The 20,890-nt window shown below is 42.6% G+C and overlaps 1 protein-coding gene across 1 annotated transcript in view; it reads left to right on the top strand.

Annotated features, from left to right (window-relative positions):
- Nucleotides 1–9,786: 9,786 nt before the first annotated feature.
- The window catches only part of OPCML (opioid binding protein/cell adhesion molecule like), a 1,096,360-nt gene continuing 1,085,256 nt past the window's right edge, over nucleotides 9,787–20,890 (top strand). The window contains exon 1 of the mRNA XM_032595036.1: nucleotides 9,787–10,095. Within this exon, the coding sequence (XP_032450927.1) occupies nucleotides 10,035–10,095 (61 nt within the window). The 5' untranslated portion in view covers nucleotides 9,787–10,034. The remainder of the gene's footprint in view (nucleotides 10,096–20,890) is intronic.

Raw genomic sequence — 20,890 nt, 5'->3', positions numbered from 1 at the left:
CTCAATTAGATTGTGACTTTATTTTCGATGTAGAAAGACACATGGAAAATTAGGTTCCTCAGCCACTTTACCACATAGAGTATGTGATACTCCCAGCCCCCAGAGGTGACAAACTTGTACCTGCATCTCTGTGCAGTTTTTGAATGGATTCTTGGTATAATCCTTTAAAGAATGTGTGTATTGCCTATGCATTGAATGTTGGTCTCTGGAAAAAGTCGAATATGGAATTAAGTACCTCATGGCTAGAAAATGTCAGAACCTAGATCGTAACCTAAGTGTATGATCCCTAGTTGTATAGTTTTTAATTACCTGAACTTTATTTTAAAATCAGTTAGAGCAGCAGGCACAACCCTGAAGTCACTGTCATGTAGTCTCTGGGGCCAGCCTATGCTAATAAGACCTCCTGCCTCTCCTGAGCTCCTATACTGCAAGAACACTTCTTTGGGTCTCCAGTCTCACACAAAGGGTCAGTGTCAGCAATGTCTGAGCATATGAGTGGGGGAGGGGTGAAGACTGAGATGTTGTCTCTGTGCTGGACGCCTCTCAGCAAGTGGGCCTGGGCTGGGTGGGGGGAAAACAGCAGCTGGTGTGATGGAGAGGCTGGAGGAGTTGGGAGGCAGAAAGAGAAAGAGACACAGTTAAAATTCTTTGCCATTGCCTGACCATGTCCCCCTTGGTAGCCATGTAGTCAGGGAATGTATGGCTGTGTGTTTTTCTTTTTCTTCACCCCCCCCTTTCTCTTTTTCTTCCCCCAAATGCAAATCAATAGATGTTTATTCATAGACTAACATGATGTCAAGGAGAGAAGAGTAGCCTTTTCATCCAGAGGAGAGTGCAGGGAGCAGCCCAGCCCCTTCACACAGGGAGGAAAGGAAGACAGGAAACGAAATGTGGGGAGAAAGGACAGAGAGAGAAAGGGAGACAAAATCTGGAGAGAAGATGGTGGACAGTGCTCTGGGTAGGCATGGGCGTTTGGCCATGCATGTCCACTTACACGTGGTGTGGGCATCCTGTGGCTTTTTTCTCCACTAGCTAGAATATTTCAGCTCTTTCTTGAAAGTTGTCCTGGGGAAAAAAAACCACGCATATATAGGTGAAAATTGTATGCCATTTTCTTCAATACCTCGCTAAAATTTGATCAGGCATATCTAAGTGGAAGGCTTTATGATAATGTGAGATTAGACAATATATTATCTTGAATAAATCTAGCCAGTTTCTGAGCTGTAAGTGAACCAGGGCGATACTTATGTAATTAGTAACAACAACAAGAACAATAATAATGATTGAAAGGAGTACTCATTGTTGGAATTAACTGATCACTTAAGACTTAAGTTAGAATATGTGGATTTTAGTCTTGGCTTCTTCCCTCTGGGTCTTTTGAAATATATATGTAAATTTCAGGGGCACCTTCAGGTGCCCTGGCTGGCTCAGTTGGAATAGTATGTGACTCTTGATCTCAGGATTGTGAGTTCCAGCCCCACTTTGGATATAGAGATGATTTAAAATGAATGAATAAATTAAAACTTAAAAAAATAAATTGCAACGTCTTCTTATTTCTCTACCTGGAAAATGGAGCTAATTAACTCCATCTCTATGTTACTTCATATGGGAGTGAAACAAATAAATGAGATTATAAATGTCCAAGTCTTTGATACGTACATCAGCAACATTAGCTCCTATTTTAGTTACTTCCATTTATGAAGGATTTTAGCTTTATATTGGAAAAACAGATTTTTGTTCCAGGTGTTTTGAGAATTTTGTTTGTAATCTTTTTTGCTTTATGGTACCAAGTGTATGAACTAGTGTTCAGTTCATCATGGAGAGCTGGCTGCCATCTTGGTCTTCAGTGTCTTCTCAAATCTCATGAAAATGATAGCAAAGGATTAAAAAGGTGCAAACCCCAAGGGCAAAAAGTTGGAAGAAAAAATAATAATGGGTGAGAGTGGGTTTTTCTTTGAAAAGAAGAGGAAGAGTGGCAACTGATTTAGTAAAACACACACACACGACAACAACAACAACAACAACAACAACAATAAAACAGAGGTATAAGGCATCTGCAGAGGATGTATAAATAGAACTATGTGGGTTTATACCACTGAACCCAGGACAGCCCAGGAATGACAGCTACAGGGTACTTCAAAAGGCAGAAATTTGAAGGGATGAATTGAAAGCCTGTATTAGACACACCCTCACTTCATTCTGCTTCTCCTATATCCCGTGAATGAGAAATTAACTTTTTTGAAGCAATTGAAGAAGAACAAGAGACAGTTGAAGTACCCTGGTGAAAATAGAGAGGTTGTGGATCTCCATCCTGAATGGTAAAACCCACTGGTCACCTTTAGAATATTGGAAAACAGGATTTTACCATCCTGGTGGGTGAATGGAGGCCTCTTTTGGAAACCTGAGTGACTCAAGACAAACAGACCTACAATACTGACATTTGGAGGAAGTGGTTCCAAGGCCATTCCTTGCCTAATAATTTTTAAAGCGTCCACTAGTAAATAAACTCCACTGGAAAACACAGATGCCAGCCAGTCTATTGTTGCTTACTCTTAAATAGGAAAAGAAGACCAAAGATCACCAGACGGTTGAAGAAGCTTTCTTACATGAAAGACAAATATAAAAACAAATAAGCAGAATAAAAGAAAATTTAAAAAATAAAATAAAACAAAGGAAATGGAAACAGTGCTGACAGTAAAAGGAAACATCACCAAGTGTTGATTAATATTCTCAGAGAAGATATTGTAACTATAGAAAAAGAATAGGCACTATAAAAAATCAGACAAGGAAGTTTTGAAATTAATAATTTGATAATATTTTTTTAAATCAGTAGGATAAATGGAAATTAAAATAAAGAATACTTATAAGAAAAAGAGAGGAGTAAATATAAGAAAATTAGGGAACTAATCCTGAAAACTAATAGTCACTTAACAGAAATTCCACAAAGAATGAATAGTATAGAGGAGAGAAAACTTTCAAAGCTTTGAAATAAATAAGTAAAAATACCCAGTGTTGAATAAAATGAAATTTCTATATTGAAAGAGTATACTGAATGCCTGATACAATGGAAGAAAACAGATCCACATGAAGAATTTCATCTTTGTGAAATTTTGGAAAGCTATGGATAAAGAGAATATTCTAAATGTTTACTGAGAGAAAATCAAGTCATTAACATACAAAAATGCAAATTGATATAAATCAGATGTTTCAACAATGTTTACACTTAGGTCAAAATGGAGAAATGGCTTCAAAATTTAGAGAGGGTAATAATTTTCAACCTAGAATTCTCTGTTCAATGCTTATTTATTTATTTTTAAAGAGAGAGAATGTGTGTGCAAATGAATGGAGGAGAAGCAGAAAGAGAGAGAGAGAGTGAGAGAGAGAGATTGAGAGAGAATCCCAAGCAGCCTCTGTGTCATCAGTGCAGAGCCTGATGTGGGGCTTGATGTCAGGAACCATGAGATCATAACCTGAGCTGAAATCAAGAATCAGACTTTTAACTGGCTGAGCCACCCAGGTGTCCCTCAAACTAGAATTTTATTGGCAGCTGAACTAACCATACTTCAGTTGAGTGAGATTAAAGACATTTTTGAGTATTCAAGGTCCTGCATAATGGCCATCTATGAATATTTTCTCAGCAAACTGTTAAAAACTGTGTTGAATTAAAACAAGGAAGAGCACCAAGAAACAAGACCTAGGTTACATGTCCGACTTCAGCTCAGGTCATGATCTCATGGTTAGTGGGTTTGAGCCCTGCTTCAGGCTCTGCACTGACAGTTCAGAGCCTACTTGGGATTCTCTCTCTCTCTCTCTCTCTCTCTCTGCACACCCCTCCCGCTTGTTCTTTCTCTCTCAAAATAAATAAAATAAACATTAAAAAACATGATACTGATAGATTACTAGATGTATTTTTATTTTTTTATGTTTATTTTTGAGAGCAAGAGAGACAGAACACAAGCCAGGGAGGGGCAGAGAAAGAGGGAGACACTGAATCTGAAGCAGGCTCCAGGCTCCAAGCTGTCAGCACAGAGCCTGAAGCGGAGCTCGAACCCACAGACCACAAGATCATGACCTGAGCCAAAGTCAGATGCTTAACTGACTGAGCCACCCAGGTGCTCTGATTGCTAGATGTTTTTAATTATACTGAGATGAATTATAGAATTCTACAGGGCAGTTGGAGACATTTAAATATAAGTCCATAAAAAATTCAGCAAATGAAACAAAAAGGCAAATATTATCTCTGGGAAAAGCAAAAAGGTACACAAGAAAGACAATAGTTAAATAATCATAACAATATAAATACTAAATATTGATGTATTAAAAATTGTGACATTTATATCAGGTAAATGAAAGGAGATTTGTGGGGGTTAGTGGCGAACAGGACTAAATCCTTACCTTCTGTGGCACAAAGTCAATAGCTAATTTTAAAAAATCATAGGGGCGCCTGGGTGGCGCAGTCGGTTAAGCGTCCGACTTCAGCCAGGTCACGATCTCACGGTCCGTGAGTTCGAGCCCTGTATCAGGCTCTGGGCTGATGGCTCGGAGCCTGGAGCCTGTTTCCGGTTCTGTGTCTCCCTCTCTCTCTGCCCCTCCCCCGTTCATGCTCTGTCTCTCTCTGTCCCAAAAATAAATAAAAACGCTGAAAAAAAATCATTAAATCAGGAAATAAAAAATAAGCAGATTAAAAAAATTTTAATGTTTATTTATTTTGAGAGAGAGAGAGACAGAGCACAAGCAGGGGAGGAGCAGAGAGAGAGAGAGACACACACAGAATCCAAAGCAGGCTCCAGTCTCTGAGCTGTCAGAACAGTGTCCAACATGGGGCTCAAACTCACGAATGGTGAGATCATGACCTGAGCTGAAGTCAGACGCTTAATCAACTCAGCCACCCAGGCACCCCATAGGTTTTTAAAAAGAATAGGTAGAAGAGATAGAAGTGGCTGCTTCTGAGGAGTGAGATTTAGAATCCTGTTTTCAATCATAAGCCTTTTAGTACTAGTAAAAGGTAAATCATGTAATATATTCTTTGATTAAAGTTTTTTCAAATGAAAAATAAAGTGTGATGGAAAAAATTCAGTCTTTGGATTCAGATAGTTCTAAGACAGCTCTAAGACAATCTTAGCTCTGTCAATTCTCTGCAGGGCCTTGGGGAAGTCCTAGTTCACATGTCTGAAAGATGTGTGTCATGTGTCTATTTTATGGAAGGGATTGGTTTGCAGTCCCTAGGACTTCAGAAGTGTTTACTCTTTCAGTCATAAGTCAGTTGCTTAATCAATTCTTGCTCCTTTGAACTAAATGGTACCTTGTGGTTTATGGGAGTTATGGTACCTTTCAGAGTCTTCAGCTTGCTCTGAGGGAATCGCTTATAGCCCAGGAGGCTCCAGTTCATTTTGGAATATTTAAAGCTAAAATGACAGAGTTAGGTTTTAATCTGTAGTATTTTACCATCTGTACCTTTTTTTTATTATTTACAAGAAAAAATCCCAATGTTACAATATCTAAAATTCTATCCTTCCTTGTCCCTTAGTCAGGCTGCAAATGCAGTGATCCATCATTCTAACACTATTTACTGAGTTGATTTCAGTAAAAGTTGCTGAATGTGAATTAGAAGTCACTTCTTAGGGCATTTTCCCACACTCTCCATCTCCCCTTTGTTTTGTGCTCTCCTACCAACCTGTATTTTTTTTCTATAATCACTTATAAATGTGGTCAATGATACAATTAACAGATTAATATTTGTCTCTCCTATTAATCTGAATTTTAGGTGGGTGAGGACAGTCATAATTTTATCTTGCTTTATATTACATGTCCTGTACATCACTCATGGTAGATATTACCTGACCCATAGCAGGTACATGATGAATATTTATTCCATGAATGAATGAGTGAATGAATGAATGACTATATATAGTACCAAAAGGTAGTATACACAGTTTTTAAAAATGTGGATCAGAGAGTCCTTGTATTCTTTACCCAAGGCCATACAGCTAGTAGGGAAAGAGGTAAGACAGGGACCCAGGTGTATTTGTCACAGGAGAAGGTCCCAGTTGTGACCCAGCCTTCCCCATTCTACATCTAGCTCTAAGAAGCCAGTCACTGCATTTGAAGAGGTATGCCTAACAACCATCCCTGGTCCAGAGGAAAGAAGCATAGGCTGGAGTAAAAGTGTGACAGTCAGCCTCATTGCACAATTGCCTGGTTTCGGTTGGTTTGTTCCCCTACCTTATTGCTATTTAAATACAGTTTTGATGATTTTGTTTGCTTTAGAGGAAGAGAAAAAATCATAGAAGGTATAGAATTGCATATTATTTACCCCAGAGAGAACAGTCCCCTTAGTAAATATGCATTGAAGCATTTTTATTTGTATTTGTATTTTTTTAAGGTGTTTAAATAGACCCAGTAGACCGTAATATCTCTTTTCAGAGTTGGTGCCATCTATTGATTAAATATGTATTTATACATTTCTTCTTCTTCTTTTTTTTAAATAAAAGAGACATATTTTAATCATATAATAGACCTAGAAGAATTGATCAGTAAAAATACATATTTATGTGTTTCCTTATGGAAGATTTTATTAGGCATAACATTTTGAAAACTAAAATATTTCTTGATATATATTGATGTTTCTTAAGTGTGAATTTAATTAAAGATGCAGGGTGTGTGTGTGCATGCATGTGTGTATTAGGAAATAGTCTGGTTGAATAAATGGGGTGTTTTAAAACAAAAAATGTAACTCACAGGAAGTAGAGAAAGAACATAAACTTTGTTATGAGAAAGAACATAAACTTGGTTGTAACAGACCAAAATGTCTCCATCACTTATCCTTGGAGGAGGAACTTGGAGATTTCTATAAGTGTGTCTATTTCTTCACCTGTGGAATGAGGATAGAGATAGGGGAGAAAACATACATGAAGTTCCTAGCATTGTGTCTGGTCCAATAAAGGGAGATAAAGGTTAATTCCTGTCTATCCAAATAGCTCACAAAGGGGTAGTGTATGTGTCCTTTTACCTAGAGAGGGGTTAGTCTGCCCTATGCATCTCAGGGTAGCCTAAAATAACACTTAGCACATGGTTGACACTCAGGGAGTGCCTGCTGAGGGCGTAAAAGTCCTCTCTCCTCCTTGTGGTGAAAGCCCTGTTGGTGAAGGCAGACCTGGCCCCAAACCCCGGCTCTATGTCTGAACAACTCTGTGACTTTGTGGAAGTTATTTAAGCTCTTTGAGCACTATGGGAATAATAATGACTAGTTCACTAGCTTGTTGAGAAGATAATAAGGGATATATGAAGCCAATGACAGAGGACTTGGCACACAGATATGAAATAAAATGAGAGTACTCAGAATTACGAATTTTTCTTAGGGAGGCATTCACTTTGGAAACCGAAAAACCTGGGTTTGCATTTTAGCTGTGTCATTAAGTAACTGTGTGGCCTTGGATAAATTACCTAACCTCTCTGACTCTCGGTTTCCTCATCTCTCAAAAAGTTATAATGACACTTTCTAGGAAGACAAGTCTTCAGATAAAATGTGATTGATATATTTCAAAATCTTGGTCCACAGAGGGTGCAGAAGTGATGTCTATGATTTGTATGAGGCCTTTAGTTGCTGAGACTGACTAATTTTTCTGTTTCACACCCAGCCCCCAGCTTTTCCTCTTCCACTGTTACCACCTAGTTCCAGAAGGTGTCAAATCTGGGCCGGACCTACTAACAAGTACCCCAGCCTCAATAGACCCTGTGCACCTTATCCAGATTAACTTACATAAATAAACTTACCCTTATTCATAGAGCTTCCCTGCTTAAAAAGATATAACTTTTTTTTTTTTCTTAACAGCAGTAGGGAATTTCTAAATCTGGAATTCAAGGCCTCTTTTACTCTGTCTTCTGTTTACTCCCCAAAGTCCTCCCCAGTTTTCCCCTAAAGGGTTTCTGTCTGTGTCTCCTCAGCTTCTCCAACTTGGCATATCCATCTAATTTCTCTGGTCTACCTGGTCCCTCCCTCCCTTTTCAAGCCAGTTCTGTTCTGCAGCAGGTTCAGCAACTAGTTATAATTCTTATAAACTTCTATAGGATTCTAGCATGGTTCAAAGGACTCACAGATCGATTTTTCTGTGAATGGCATGTTTTCAACTTTGGTGTGTAGATTATGTGTGTGTCCATTATCTTCTACGTAGAGTCAAAAGGTATTTTAATTTTTGGCTGGTCTTTTCAAATATATTGTATACCCTTTTCAAAGAAAAGCAAGTTATATTCTTTATATTCCCAGCCTTAAAAAAGGACTTTATATTAAGTACATAGTTTGTAAGTGCCAGGTGATGATTATATATATTCATCATATATTTTCTACTTGACTCATAAAGCTTTCAGACTTGTTTATAAGAAGGGAAGTAATTAATTGTCTTACTTCTTTAAAAACAAATGGGGTTCCTTTTGGAGGAAGAGAGGAACTCTGTTAGACTGAAGTAGCTTGCTGGCAATTGATTGAGGCATAACCACTTTAGTAGAAATGGTGGCTTTTGCTGTAGGACAGATCTGGGTTTGAATCCCAACTCTTATTAGCTGCATGGCTTTCAGTAAGTTGCCAAAGCTCTCTGAACCTCAGTTTCAGTCTATTAAAATCCAGGAGTGGTAAGCCTATGTGGCAGGGCCATGGTGAGGATTAACTAAAAAGATACATGTGAATACCTGTGATGTAGTAGATACTTGGGGGAAATATTAACCATTGCAGTGGAGGAGGAAGGTGCTCTTACATGGGGGGCAGGCACTTAAGATCTCCAACTCTGCACACACTTTGAGGTGGGAGGGAATTCAAGGCACTGTGGATCTTTGGAGGAAAGCCCGGGACAGAAGTTGTGTTTTAATATATCTGCTCAGTTCCTTCTATAATACCTGAGGATCTTATCACAGATCCTCAAAGTCCAAAGAATACTTCAGGGGTAGCATTTACTCAGCAAGCAAACCATACTGCTCACAAGCATGCTTTAGGGAAGGCTACAGGCCGTGTTAGAGCAGGTGCTGAGCAGGAGAAATTCTGAGGTACATCACATCCAGAACTACTGTGGGACAGGCTGGACTGTGAAATGGAAAAGCAAAAAATGGAAGACAAGAAGCCACAGGTATTCTTTCCTGGCCTCTTCTTGAAGATTTCTGATGACTTCAGCAAGTTTCCTTTTCCTTGAGATCTAATCTGAATATATCCCTGCCTATGCTGTAATCATAGCAATTGTTTGGGCTTCTATAGCATCTTGTCTTGGTAGAGTTTCAGAATGCTCTAATTGTGGGGAACTGGCCAATTCTCTGCATCCTTGGTGAAAAAATCCTAACACACCCATCTTCCTGCTGGGAAAACTGAATTGTTTCCAAGTGCTCTTAATAGCAGAATGGGGGAGCAGGGATAGATTTAAAGGTCTCAGTGTTCTCTGTGGGTTATGGCTCCTTCTGCCTCCCTACCTGGAGACCAGGAAGACAGAACAATGATAAGGAATGGATTGGCCTGGGCTTTAGTAACATTTCCTTTCTTGTTGTGTCCTGAGCCCTGCTTGGGTAAGGATGACACCAACAGTTTCAGCCTCCTCCCCACTGCCCACCGAGGCGCTCGTGTGTCCCCACGGAAGCCACACTCTGGCATACTGACACAGACACCGGTGCACACTGCCGTGCTCGGGTGAGGGGTGAGGAAGGGACAAGATTCAACTCCCCTTGGAGTCAAACCTCCCAGATAGGAAAGCGTCCGGGTGTCGCTCAGCAGAGTGGAGCCAATGCGTGCCTTGGAGGAGGTCTGCTTTGAGCCCTGTACAGATTGGTGCTGATGATTCTTACCAGTTGTGTGTATGTGCAAGAAAAAAAAAATCAGAGAGGCTGCCTGCCTGCTCCCATCTCTCGCGCGCTCTCTCTTGCTCCCTCTCTCTTTTGCTCTCTCCCTCCCTTTGCAAACATTGGATTTAAACCTGCTCAGAATTCAGCACAGAGGAAGGCAGCAGCGGTAGCAGCAGCAGAAGCAGTAGCAAGCCCAGCAGCTGAGACACCGCAGCCTCAAGATGTACCACCCCGCCTGCTGGATCGTCTTCTCCGCGACGACCGCCCTGCTCTTCATCCCAGGTACGGGGAAGGGGTCTTTCTCTTCCTGGGGCGATTTGGAGATGTTAGAGAAGAAGAAGAAGGGGGAAAGAGGAGAGCCCAGGAGGAAGAGAGGGAGTGGGAGACGCATGTGGGGGAAAGAGGTAGGTTTGCTGTATGCACGCACACACATCCGCTCCCTCACTCACAGGCACGCAGATGCTTGCAGCACAGGATTTGCTCTCTGTTCCCGGAGATGCGATCTGTGAGCTGGGTTCGAGAGCTGCACCCTGCTGTGAGGCACCGCTGTTTCTCTGCAAGGTACCAACTGGCATTAACCAGTTGTGGTCCCATGGGTCTGAGAAGAGGGGTTGAAACTCCCAATTGTAAATCCTTGTCGATGCTTGTGTTGGGACCTGCAGGGCAGACGGGGCATCCTTATTTCTCTCCCCATCTGCTGTCTCTCTGTTTCTGAATCAGTGTCTACCTCTCCACCTCCTATATCTCTGTTTTTCCTGTCTCTCTTCCTGTCTCTTTTCTCTCCACTCCTCTCCCTCCACCCCTTCCTCCCTCCCTTCCTCCCGAACCCTGCCCCCCCCCTTCCCCCTGCTCCTGTATTTCTTGCCTATCACTTCTCCTCCTTTCTTTATCCTTCCACCAAATGGGCAGATTATGCCTTTGGAATCCACAATCTTCTCCGTGTCTCCTCTGACTCCTCACCTGGGAAATGTGAATTTCCCTTGACAGAATTTGGAATGTTCTCATGGGGAAGGCTGGGGATCTGGATTTACCTGATTCTCCTCAGCACCTCCCCTATCTTATCTAATGATTTAGATGTGATTCTAGCTATCACAGCAGTTACTTGTTTGGGGAAAACAAATCTGCAGTGACACAGGTAAGATGCTGCAATACTACCAGAAAAAGCTTAGTGGAAGTGTTGCAAAACCCAACACGTTTTAATAGATTTGATAATTGCACGCATGCCGTTCTCAAGCAGACAACTGAACGCCTGCAGGCATCCTTCAAACAATGCTGAAGGGACTGGTTATGCTTGCCAAGGTTTTAGGCAGCATCAAAGGGTCTGTGGGGTTTCCATACTAAACCCCAACCCAGTAACGATTTTCTTTTCTTTTCCTTTTTTTTCCCAAATTGAGATACATGCATTTAGGTAAACATTCACTTAAATGTAAAATCCCAGACATATATACACAGACACAAATTCTGAGGTTCTTAAACCTTACATATCCTGATATAGGTAGAACATATAATTTTATATTTTTATATACAGAATCACTGGTTTTGATTTTTATTCTCAAGAAATGAAAGTCCTAAGTATTTCTAAGCTACCAAAGTGAAATTCGAAAAATTAAAGTTTACTGGGGAGAAAGAAGAGAGGAGTAACTTTAAAAAATAAGAAGAAATCCCTTGTATGATGTTTTCTAATTTTTTTTAATTGTACTTTTTGTAGCAGAGATGAGCTCTGCTCTGCATAACCATGTTCTTGGCTGTTTTAGGCTGCAAAGTTCATAGTGCCAGATGCTGTCCTTCTTCCAGATTCAAGCCTGGGGGGGGGGGTGGTGGCCAGACAGGGTTGGGGGAGGGGGGGAAGGCAGGGCAGGGAGGGAATACTCAGTACCTGCTCCAGCCTGGTAGAGGGAGCCAGGTGGGCTCTTTGGGTCCACAGTGTGAGAAGACAAACTTTCTCCTGTGTGAGCAAGTCCCTGACTGGCTGGCAGCTATTAGGGCCTCCTCTTGCCAGATTGCGCTCCTCCCACTGTGCTGGGGTCCAAGCAGGCAGAGCAGCAGAGCTCAGGACCCTCACCCCAAGTGCTCTGGGCTGTGGGTTTGCTCTTCTTCTGGCAGGAATCAGAAAATTACACCTCAAAAGGAGAGGGGGTGAGTCCTAGTCAGCTGAAGCTGCATTGCAGTGCACCCTGAAGGAATCAGGGTGATACCTCCCTCTAGAGGTCCCATGGCACCCGAAAACGCAGCTCTACTCCATTGGTGGGGAGTGTTGGCCTTGCTTGCTGGAGAAGCCTCCATACCTAAAGGCAGCTGTGCTCAAGGGAATGACCCTGACCTCCAAGCACCTTCAGCTCTCCCTGGAATAAAGTGTGGTGGACGCAGAGCAAAGGCAGGGCACAGGGGAGAGCCTAGTGTCAGTCCTGCTTGGAGGCTGCTCTCTATGCTGGTTGTGCCAGGAGCCTGGCCTGAGAGGTCTCACAGGGAGGAGGAAAAGTTGGCTTTGTGAAGTGTATGTGGAGAGAAGGAAAACATCATTTCATGAAGGATTCCTGTGGGAAATGAAACTTGGCTATACCCAAAAGTTCTGATTAGCAGAAACGGCTTACTTGTGACTTCCTCCTTGCTTCTCTTCCTTCATTAGGATTTTAGACTTTTCTTTTTCTTTGTTTCACATGCTTTTTCTCCCACCGGGGTTAATACCAGCTCGTTAGCCATTTACTTTTCCTGTGTCTAAAGACAGAGGCTAATGTAATAATGAAACCCTGACCTGGTTAGGCCTCGATGCCATTTTATTCTGCAGCTTTCTGTTTCTTGGTAAACATGTTTCCATCCCAGAATAATTTTAAGGCTAATGTTGTTGTCTCTTGGTGCCTTCCAGGAGGAGACTGATGGTCATAAATTGCTTTTCTGGGCTGACTCTCTGGGATAGGAAAGACAGTAGCAAGTGGAAACTATAATGAACCCCCACCCAAGATTGGGAGAGGGCATAGGTTGACAATTTAAGTGTCACGCCAAGGCTCAAGAAGCTTCTGAGGCCAAGAGCTTTTATGGTCCTAGGTAGGAGGAGAGATGGGTACCTGGGGGAAGCAAGTCAAGAGAAACCTGGAGGAAAGTACATTTGCATCTGAATCATGGAGTGGGGGTGGGGTGGGGGAAAAGGATTAAAATGCAGACTCTCTGCCCCCATCTCAGACTTGCCACTTTAATCAGCATCCCAGAACCTTCTGAAGTGCTGTAAACCCACTTGGTCTGCAGTTTAAAATCTATGTGTCTATGATCTGCAGGACTCTTGTAGAAACCCATTTTCTGCCTGCCTTTTCCCTTCAGCTGTAAGAAATGGCAGGATCCTGGGGGTGAGGAGGTGTTGCTATGTTTAGTGGCCAAGGCTCAGGTCCCTGGAGCACAGCACAGTCCCTCTTTCCTCAAGTTCAGACCATTACCTCCTGTTTGCCCCCTTCTCCTTGGCCCCGTCCTGCTTGTGGCTTCTATGCTGTGACTCTAAGCAGGGAAGTTAGCTGTGAAGCATCCCCATCTACCTGCACTGGACTGAGTTATGCCCCATGCACAGTTCTGTCAGCTTGGATTCACGGCCACAGCCACATCTTCCATTACTTAATCAGGCTTGGCCTGAGAGCACTGGACTTGCATAGGCAGTTCTGTGAGGTACAGGGTTCTTCTCTTCCCAGCACATGTGCTTCTTACATCTCCCTTCAGAGAAGTGCCCTGGGCCTTGGGCTCTTTGGGCCAGAATGCTTGGCTTTGGGGTGAGTCCTGGGGTGGGCTCTATAGCCAAGTTTCTGTGAATTCTTTCCCCATCCCTTACTTCATCACCAGCACAGAGTTGAGGAGTTGGCTAAGATTGCCTGGTTTGCCTGAGAGACCAAGTAGGAGAACCCTTTGCCATTAGGAGTATCCGAGGCCTAGACTCACTACAAATGAGATATGAACAAGGAATGAGGATCCAGTTATGATCAAGACCTAATCATCCTTTTATCAATCATAGATTTGTGCCTCTTTTTCCCAACCTACCCTGTGGCTTTCAATCCCTTACAAATAATGGGCATGTTAATAAGGTCAGACTACATGCTGTCAGCACTCAGCACTGGCCCACTGGCAATAGCAGGTCTGAGAAGGAGACAGGTGTCGGCAGCCTCATAAAGATGGCTTTTTCAGTAGCCTGGAGCCAGGCAGTGTTGCTCAACCTGAAATTAATCAGGGATAGATCCTGAGTGGCTTGGGGTCCTGGCATGTTGCTTCAATCCTGTCTGCTCTGTGCTTTCTCTCATTCTTAGAACCCTCTGCCATGTCTCAGTAGCCTGGAAAATTACAGAAGAAAAGTCTTGAGACAGTTGGCACTTGCCTGGGTTTATTATTTAGCAGCTCTGGGCCTGGGCCTCCCACATCAGCTACTGACAGCTATACCTGATGCTCACTGTGTCAAACCTGTGTCAGAGCTTCATGGGGCAGAGTGCACATATCATGAGGTGGGATTCTGCCCAAGCCTCCAAAAGTGTGAAAAGCAGAGGACTGACAACTCTGGTTAGGAGCTCTTTGAGGTTTCTTTGGTTGGCTCAAGGTATTCTCTTGAGTCTCAGCCTACCAATCTGTGGAATGGGTTCCAGTGACATATGCTCTTGTTTCATTTAGACTTGTCCAAAAGTGTAAGACAAAAGGGACATGTCTGAATTTTTGTCATTAAAAACAAAAACAAAACACCTCATTCTGCTCTCCTAGCAATAGGACAAAAAAGAGGCTTGTGCACAGAAGGAGACAGCACTCTTTATTGCTGAAGGAGGAGGAAGACAAGCCTGGCCCATACCAGCTCACACAGGGCTTTACCTCAGCAATGAAAATTAGCAGAACATAATTCATCCATTCATTTACCCAGTAAGACAGGTTCTAATTAAACAAAATCTATTAAGTAAGATGCTCTCCTGCCCCAAGAAACACAGGTCCAGTAAAACAGGAAATTATTCTATATTCTCCTTTTGGACTCCCAATGAGATATGCATGCTGACCTTGAGCTTCCCAGGCCTTGGTTTCTCTGCATTGAAAACTAGGGCAGCAGACATGGCTCCAATGGTTTCCCAAAACATTGCTTTGCAATATTTTTGGTGGGGTGCTATGGACATGGAATTATTCATCAGCACTAGACAGTGCCACTCCAGGAACCCCATCACCCATGGCCCTGTACTATGGCTTGCCTGTCCCTGGCTCACTAAATAGCGGCCCATGGCCTGCTGCCATCTGCTTGCAGCTGGCTAGCACTGGGGAGAGAGGACAGTGGGAAAGCAAAGCTTGGCTATTCCTGTCAGTGAACTCAAGTGTCAGCCCACAGATGGCCTGTGGCTGCTGACAAGCCGGGCTGTCAGAAGCGGTGAATATTAGCACATCTGGATGCTGAGTGGCACCTTCCAGACACAGGGGCTGAGCAGGCACTCAGAGGAAGGAAACAGGTTGGCATCACCTTGGGATGGCTCTGCTCCACTCTCCCACTCCTTCTGACCCTGCTATAGACACCAAGCTCCTGGGGACATTTGTCCCTCTTGCTTTTATATTCTGCTGGTGGGAAACAGAGACTTGGGCTTTGCTTCTTAATCTGTGAGGCCTTGGTTACCTCAGCCTTTTCCTGAAGGGCAGGGAGGTGGTAACACAGTGGGGCATGGATATTGTTCCATTTACCAGATTCCTATACCACTTAGTTCTGTACTGAGACAATGGTGCTTGTAGGGCTTGGGGCAAAATTGAAGTACTTCTGAGGATAGGGAAAAATGAAATCCTATAACCAGAGAAAAACTTTAAGACAATTTGCTTACTATTGCCTTCCTGGAGGTTTGTGAATCACATTCCCTCCTTTCTCTACCCTCCCTTCTGAATGTCAACTCACACACACACACACACACACACACACACAGTACACACGCAGATGAGAGTTTAGCTACCCTTAAAATCATATACATAACTTCTTAAAGAAAGCAAGCCACTTCCTCTTGACTTCTAACTCTGCCTTTCCAGAACTCCCTTCTGTGGCCTCCAGGCCTTGGTGTTCTTCCTGTGGGCACCTATGGCAAGGAGCCTACAGGTTGTCTCTACCAGATACAGCCATGACCAAGATGTGTGGGTGCTTCCCCTAGTGATGCAGAGACCCCCTGCAAATTGACCCCCTTACCTCTGAGCCCTTCCAGCTGGTGCTGGAGGCAGGCCTGTTTACTGCTTTGTTTGCTATCACCTCTCTCCTACCCAGACCCTTTGGTGCTGAGACGCTAGGGACTCCCCTGCAGTCACTAGACTAACTTAATTAAATGTTTGCAAAATGCTTTGAGACACCCCTGGGCAATGTGCTGGGTAAGTGCAGAGCATTATCATTATGATACAGGCACATTTCCTTTAATGAGCAGAGATGCTGTGCAGAGAGACCCCTGTAAAGGCCAAGATGAATCAATGCATTAGGACACAGGCCATTGATTGGAATGGCTGCTTCTTTGTTAGTGGGGGATGATAAGTGACAGCCAAATGACACACTCAAATCCAACATGGAGAAAACCAGTTTGTTTGTCATTTCAAGAGAGAGTCTCTGAAATGGTCTGAGTGGTCACTTTTGAACCTTTATTTACAGGGAATTTTCACAGGCTTTACCATTCATGGGAGTTTGCTTAGTGGTTACACGAAGAATAATGATGGTCTCATGTTCTATGGTTTACCTGGAAAATTTATCTTTGGCCTCATTTGTTCCTCAAAGTCATCATGACATAGGCCAGGCAGATATTGCCCAATTCTGATCTTTGCTTCCCTTTGCTTATAACACCAGGTAGACTTCTGGTTGCCTGTAGAATAGAGTCCAAAGTACTCAACATAGTTCACCAGCCATGACCGGCCGTGGTTCTCATTTTATCTCATCTCACACCTCTCTCCCCTCCCAGCTGGTGGCTTTAATCACTCTGGAGTGTCTCAATCCCCCCAAACACACCATATTCTTTCTTTCTTCAAGGGCTTCATCTGTGAGGTTACCTGATCCTCTTATCATGTTTCTGGCTAAACTTCCATTCCATCCTTCAGGGCTTAGCTTAAATATTGCTTCCCAGGAGAGCAGAGCATTCTCCATGCTCTACACTAGGTTAGCTCTGCCTCTTTTTTATGCAAGTCCATGATACTGGGTGCCTTCTTTCTAACATTGTGAGTCCGTATATTTTAAAGTAATTCTTTGTTTTGTGTCTCTTTTCCTTCTTAGACCATGGTCCATAAAAGTAGGGAACATGTTTTGTTCTCTAGTGTATCCTCAGTGCCTAACACAATGGCAGGTATTAAACAAGTGCTCCAAAAGTATTTGTTGATTAAGTGAGTAGGTGAATTGAATGGACAAATGCACAGGTAATCAGCCAAGGTCACACAAATACCAAGTGTCAGATCATCTATTCTATCATTCTGTTCCATTCCATTGAATACTCATAGGCATCTGGGACCCTGGTTCTCAGCCTGCGCATCCACTTCCCCATCTGCAGAGTAAGGACACAGAGGCATGGAGATACGCTCTGCTAATGGCAGAAGAAAATGTGCAAAGAATGCTTATAATGATTACTCACTCCAGTGTTCATGCTTGTCAATAAACACCAGCTCTGAGCTACCAACCAAACACACAGCAGCTTGGAGCTAGAGCTGCATGTTTTCAGATCTCACATCACATGGTGCGACAGACATGACTGACAGTGAGAGTCATTCCGTAAACACAGATGTGGGTCCTGATGTGGGCTCTTGCTTTAATGCAAACCCAAATTACTTAGCAGACTTAATCAGGGTGTCTGTTGAAATGGCCCCAATTATTTGAAACAGAGTCATGCCTGTGGCACCAATAAGTATACCCTTTACCAGTACAAGGAGGAATTGTATTGTTCACAAGAAGTAAAATGTTGAGTTACAGATAGTAAGATGCTAAGAGTGGAAGAGTGAGTTATGCTTGAACAATTGAAGCTTAAATGGGTTGATGTTCTTATAGAAAAGGTAAAAAGGGGTTCAACAAATCAGAAGAAATTGAAAAAGGCCTTTCTCATTCCTTGTACCCAGTCATTTTTTGTAGCCTTGCCTATTTCAGACTTGGTGTTTCATGGCTGTGGGATTTGGAATAGGAGGATCTTGCATTATTCACCTGGAAGTGCTCTAAGCGCCAAGCACATTAACTTATTTCACATGTTATTTATTGAGTGATTACTATGTGGCAAGCTCTATGCTAGGCACTAGGAATTCAATGCCTGAACAAAAATATTTATGGTCCCTGCTCTTGCAAAGTTTACAGTCTAGTGGGTGAGACAGATATGCATCAAATAAATACCCATATGGTTGTGAAATCACAACTGAGAAAAGGCTTTGGAGGGGGAAATGTGTGCTGATATGATTGCCTATAAGGAGGGCTTGATCTTGCCAGGGAGGCCAGCAAAGCCTTTCCTATGAAAGTGACAACTGGGATGAGCTGTGAAGGATGAAGAGTGAAAATTATCCAAACCCAAGGGAGGAGGCAGAGGAAGAGGCAGAGTGAAAAAGATACACAGAGACAACACAGTGGAAATAATCTGAAGACATTCTATTGGGCTGCAATGGAGAGGTAGCAAGTGGAATGCAAGATGAGATGAGACGTCTAGGAAGAAGTTAGAAGAATCAACACCCTCCTCACCCCTAAGGTCATGTTTATCATTTTGGTCTTTATTCTAGAAGTGATGGAACACCACTGATGTGACTCATGTGGTGGGGGTGAAGATCATAAGTTACATTTCTGACTCTTGTTCTTGTTGCATTTGCAGAATGGACTAGAGGTGAGCAGACATGCAAGAGGTAGGCCAGTGGGAGGCTACTGCAGTAGTTCAGATGGGAAAAGGCTGGTGGTGCATGGAACGGGGAGATATGGATGACCTGAGAGACTTTATAGGAATATCAGAGGCGTGCCTTATATGTTTGAAGAATAAAATCTAAAAGTAAACCCACAATAAGCTGACAGCCTTTTTGGGGAGCATTAAGAAGAGAATCTGTCCTCAAGTTCCTGCTCACAAGCCACATTTTTCAGTTTAGGTGCAATCTTTATATGAGATAAGGAATAGACTGTTTTTGGAAATTCCATCATTTCTGGAAGTCTAATAATCTCAGATCCTTAACTGGTGTTCTCTCAGTGGTTTAATGTGGAAGCTTAAGGTTGCATCACTCAACCCCCAATCCATCAGAAGGATTATAAAGAGCTCTCATTGTGTTAACTGCTAGATTCTGCCCATAGCTGTTTCCTCCTGGAAGAAACCAGGCATTTTAGAGTTTTGATTGGGGTCTAGAGTGATTTTTGGGCATGAAGATGCAATCATTTCATAAATATTATCATGATGATAGGAAAGAATGCCTGACCACTCCCCAAGATCAACAAGTTGGATAAATTACATTAATTTATTTAGAAAAGTAAAGGTCACTGGAACTGCGAAGGACCTTGCAGATTATTTAATCCATTCAATTCATTTTATAGATGAAGACACTGAGGCAAAGGGAGTCTAAGTATCTTATTCATGGTCACATTATCACATAGTGACTGAGCCAACTTTTGAACACAGCATTTTCAGTAACCTGTGTTCATAGCCTGCCTAGTGTCATTTCAGCATGATAGTGAAGGGATGAGTTGAACTTTGTCCCCCTCTCTGGTACACTATTGGAAAATGAACTTACAACCTTGGCCACTACTCTGTTTCCCTGAAGCTCTCTCATCTTAGTGCACAAAGAACATCGTGGAACAGGGCAACTCCACAGTATCTTTTACCCAACGATTCAGGTGAGGGGTCAAGAAACAAAAGAGAAACCTTGTCCTTTTCAGAGGCTTTCTCATACTTTGAAGGACCTTTGTAACTGAACTAGGAGACGTCTTAAAATCAATCATTTCTTGATATGCAGAATGATATGCTCAGGGTAGTACAATATTGAATTTCAGACATGTGTCCACCTGACTTGCTTAGTCTACACACTATGAAAGACACCTGCATCTATCATCACTATGCCATCAAAATACCTATTTTAAACTTGTCTATTCAGTCTTGGCTCTGAACTAAGAAAGAGAAAATCCACATTAAGAATGCCTGAGTCTCTATATTAATGATTCATGTTTAAATGGTGACTTGCAGTGTACAAAGCACATCCACGTACATCATAACTATCTTGTATGCTAGTGAGTGAAAGAGCCAAAACGTCTAGGTCTTTTTACTTCTCCACTCCTACACCATCACACTGCCTTTCAGAATGGACAACATGGGGATGGGTGGAATCAAAATAGGTTCAAAACAGCTATAGACAAATGCAGAATGGAAAGCAAGAGTTCAATGATATGCCAGATATGACCAAGGATGGTTGCAATGATATATGTAAGATGGCAGGATTGCTAAAACATGAGAGTGGTGAGGCCAGGCACCTATGGGCATTTCTGTTTCAAGAAAGACAGGCCTAAAGAAGCCTTTGGCTTCTTTGAACAAGCCAACCTTATTCTTCTGCATAGCCAAGTGCCAAGGGATTTCCCACTCTCCTCAAAGAGAGGAGAATGTTGGAAGAGAGAATGTGGCAGATGGAAATAGCCCGTCAGCCTACAAGCTCCAAGAGAAGCTGGAGTTTCCTTGGGAGTCCCCTGGCTTTATCCCATGGAGAAGAGAATGCCCAGTCTTACTTGGCACTGGGGTGGATGCCTCTTTGGGTGAGGCCCAGATGGGAAAGGATGATGAAAACCACTATCAGGATTCTGCATCTTTCTCTTATGGGCCTTTTCCTCTTTTTGTTTGGGACAAAACCTTGGGAGTAAAAGGGAACTGCCTTACAACTGACACCAATTTAGCTCGCATGATGTTCATGAAGACTGGACAGCTTTCTTATTATGACCTGGGCAATTCTCTTTTTCCTTGTTTCATTTATATTATTTATTTTTTAAGTAGACAATTAACCCTCTCCATTACCTTATGGGAGAGCATGAAAACACTGGCCTAGAAAGCAAAAGACACTGTCTCTGGCTTTGTCTCTGCATTTCTGAACTGAAATATGGTGGGCAAGTGGTTCAACGTCTCCAAGACTCAATCTTCTTTGTAAAATCCTCTTT

The sequence above is a fragment of the Lynx canadensis genome, chromosome D1 (genome assembly GCF_007474595.2).
Source record: "Lynx canadensis isolate LIC74 chromosome D1, mLynCan4.pri.v2, whole genome shotgun sequence".
Classification (NCBI taxonomy): Eukaryota; Metazoa; Chordata; class Mammalia; order Carnivora; family Felidae; genus Lynx; species Lynx canadensis.
This window is presented reverse-complemented; position numbering and strand designations above follow the sequence as displayed.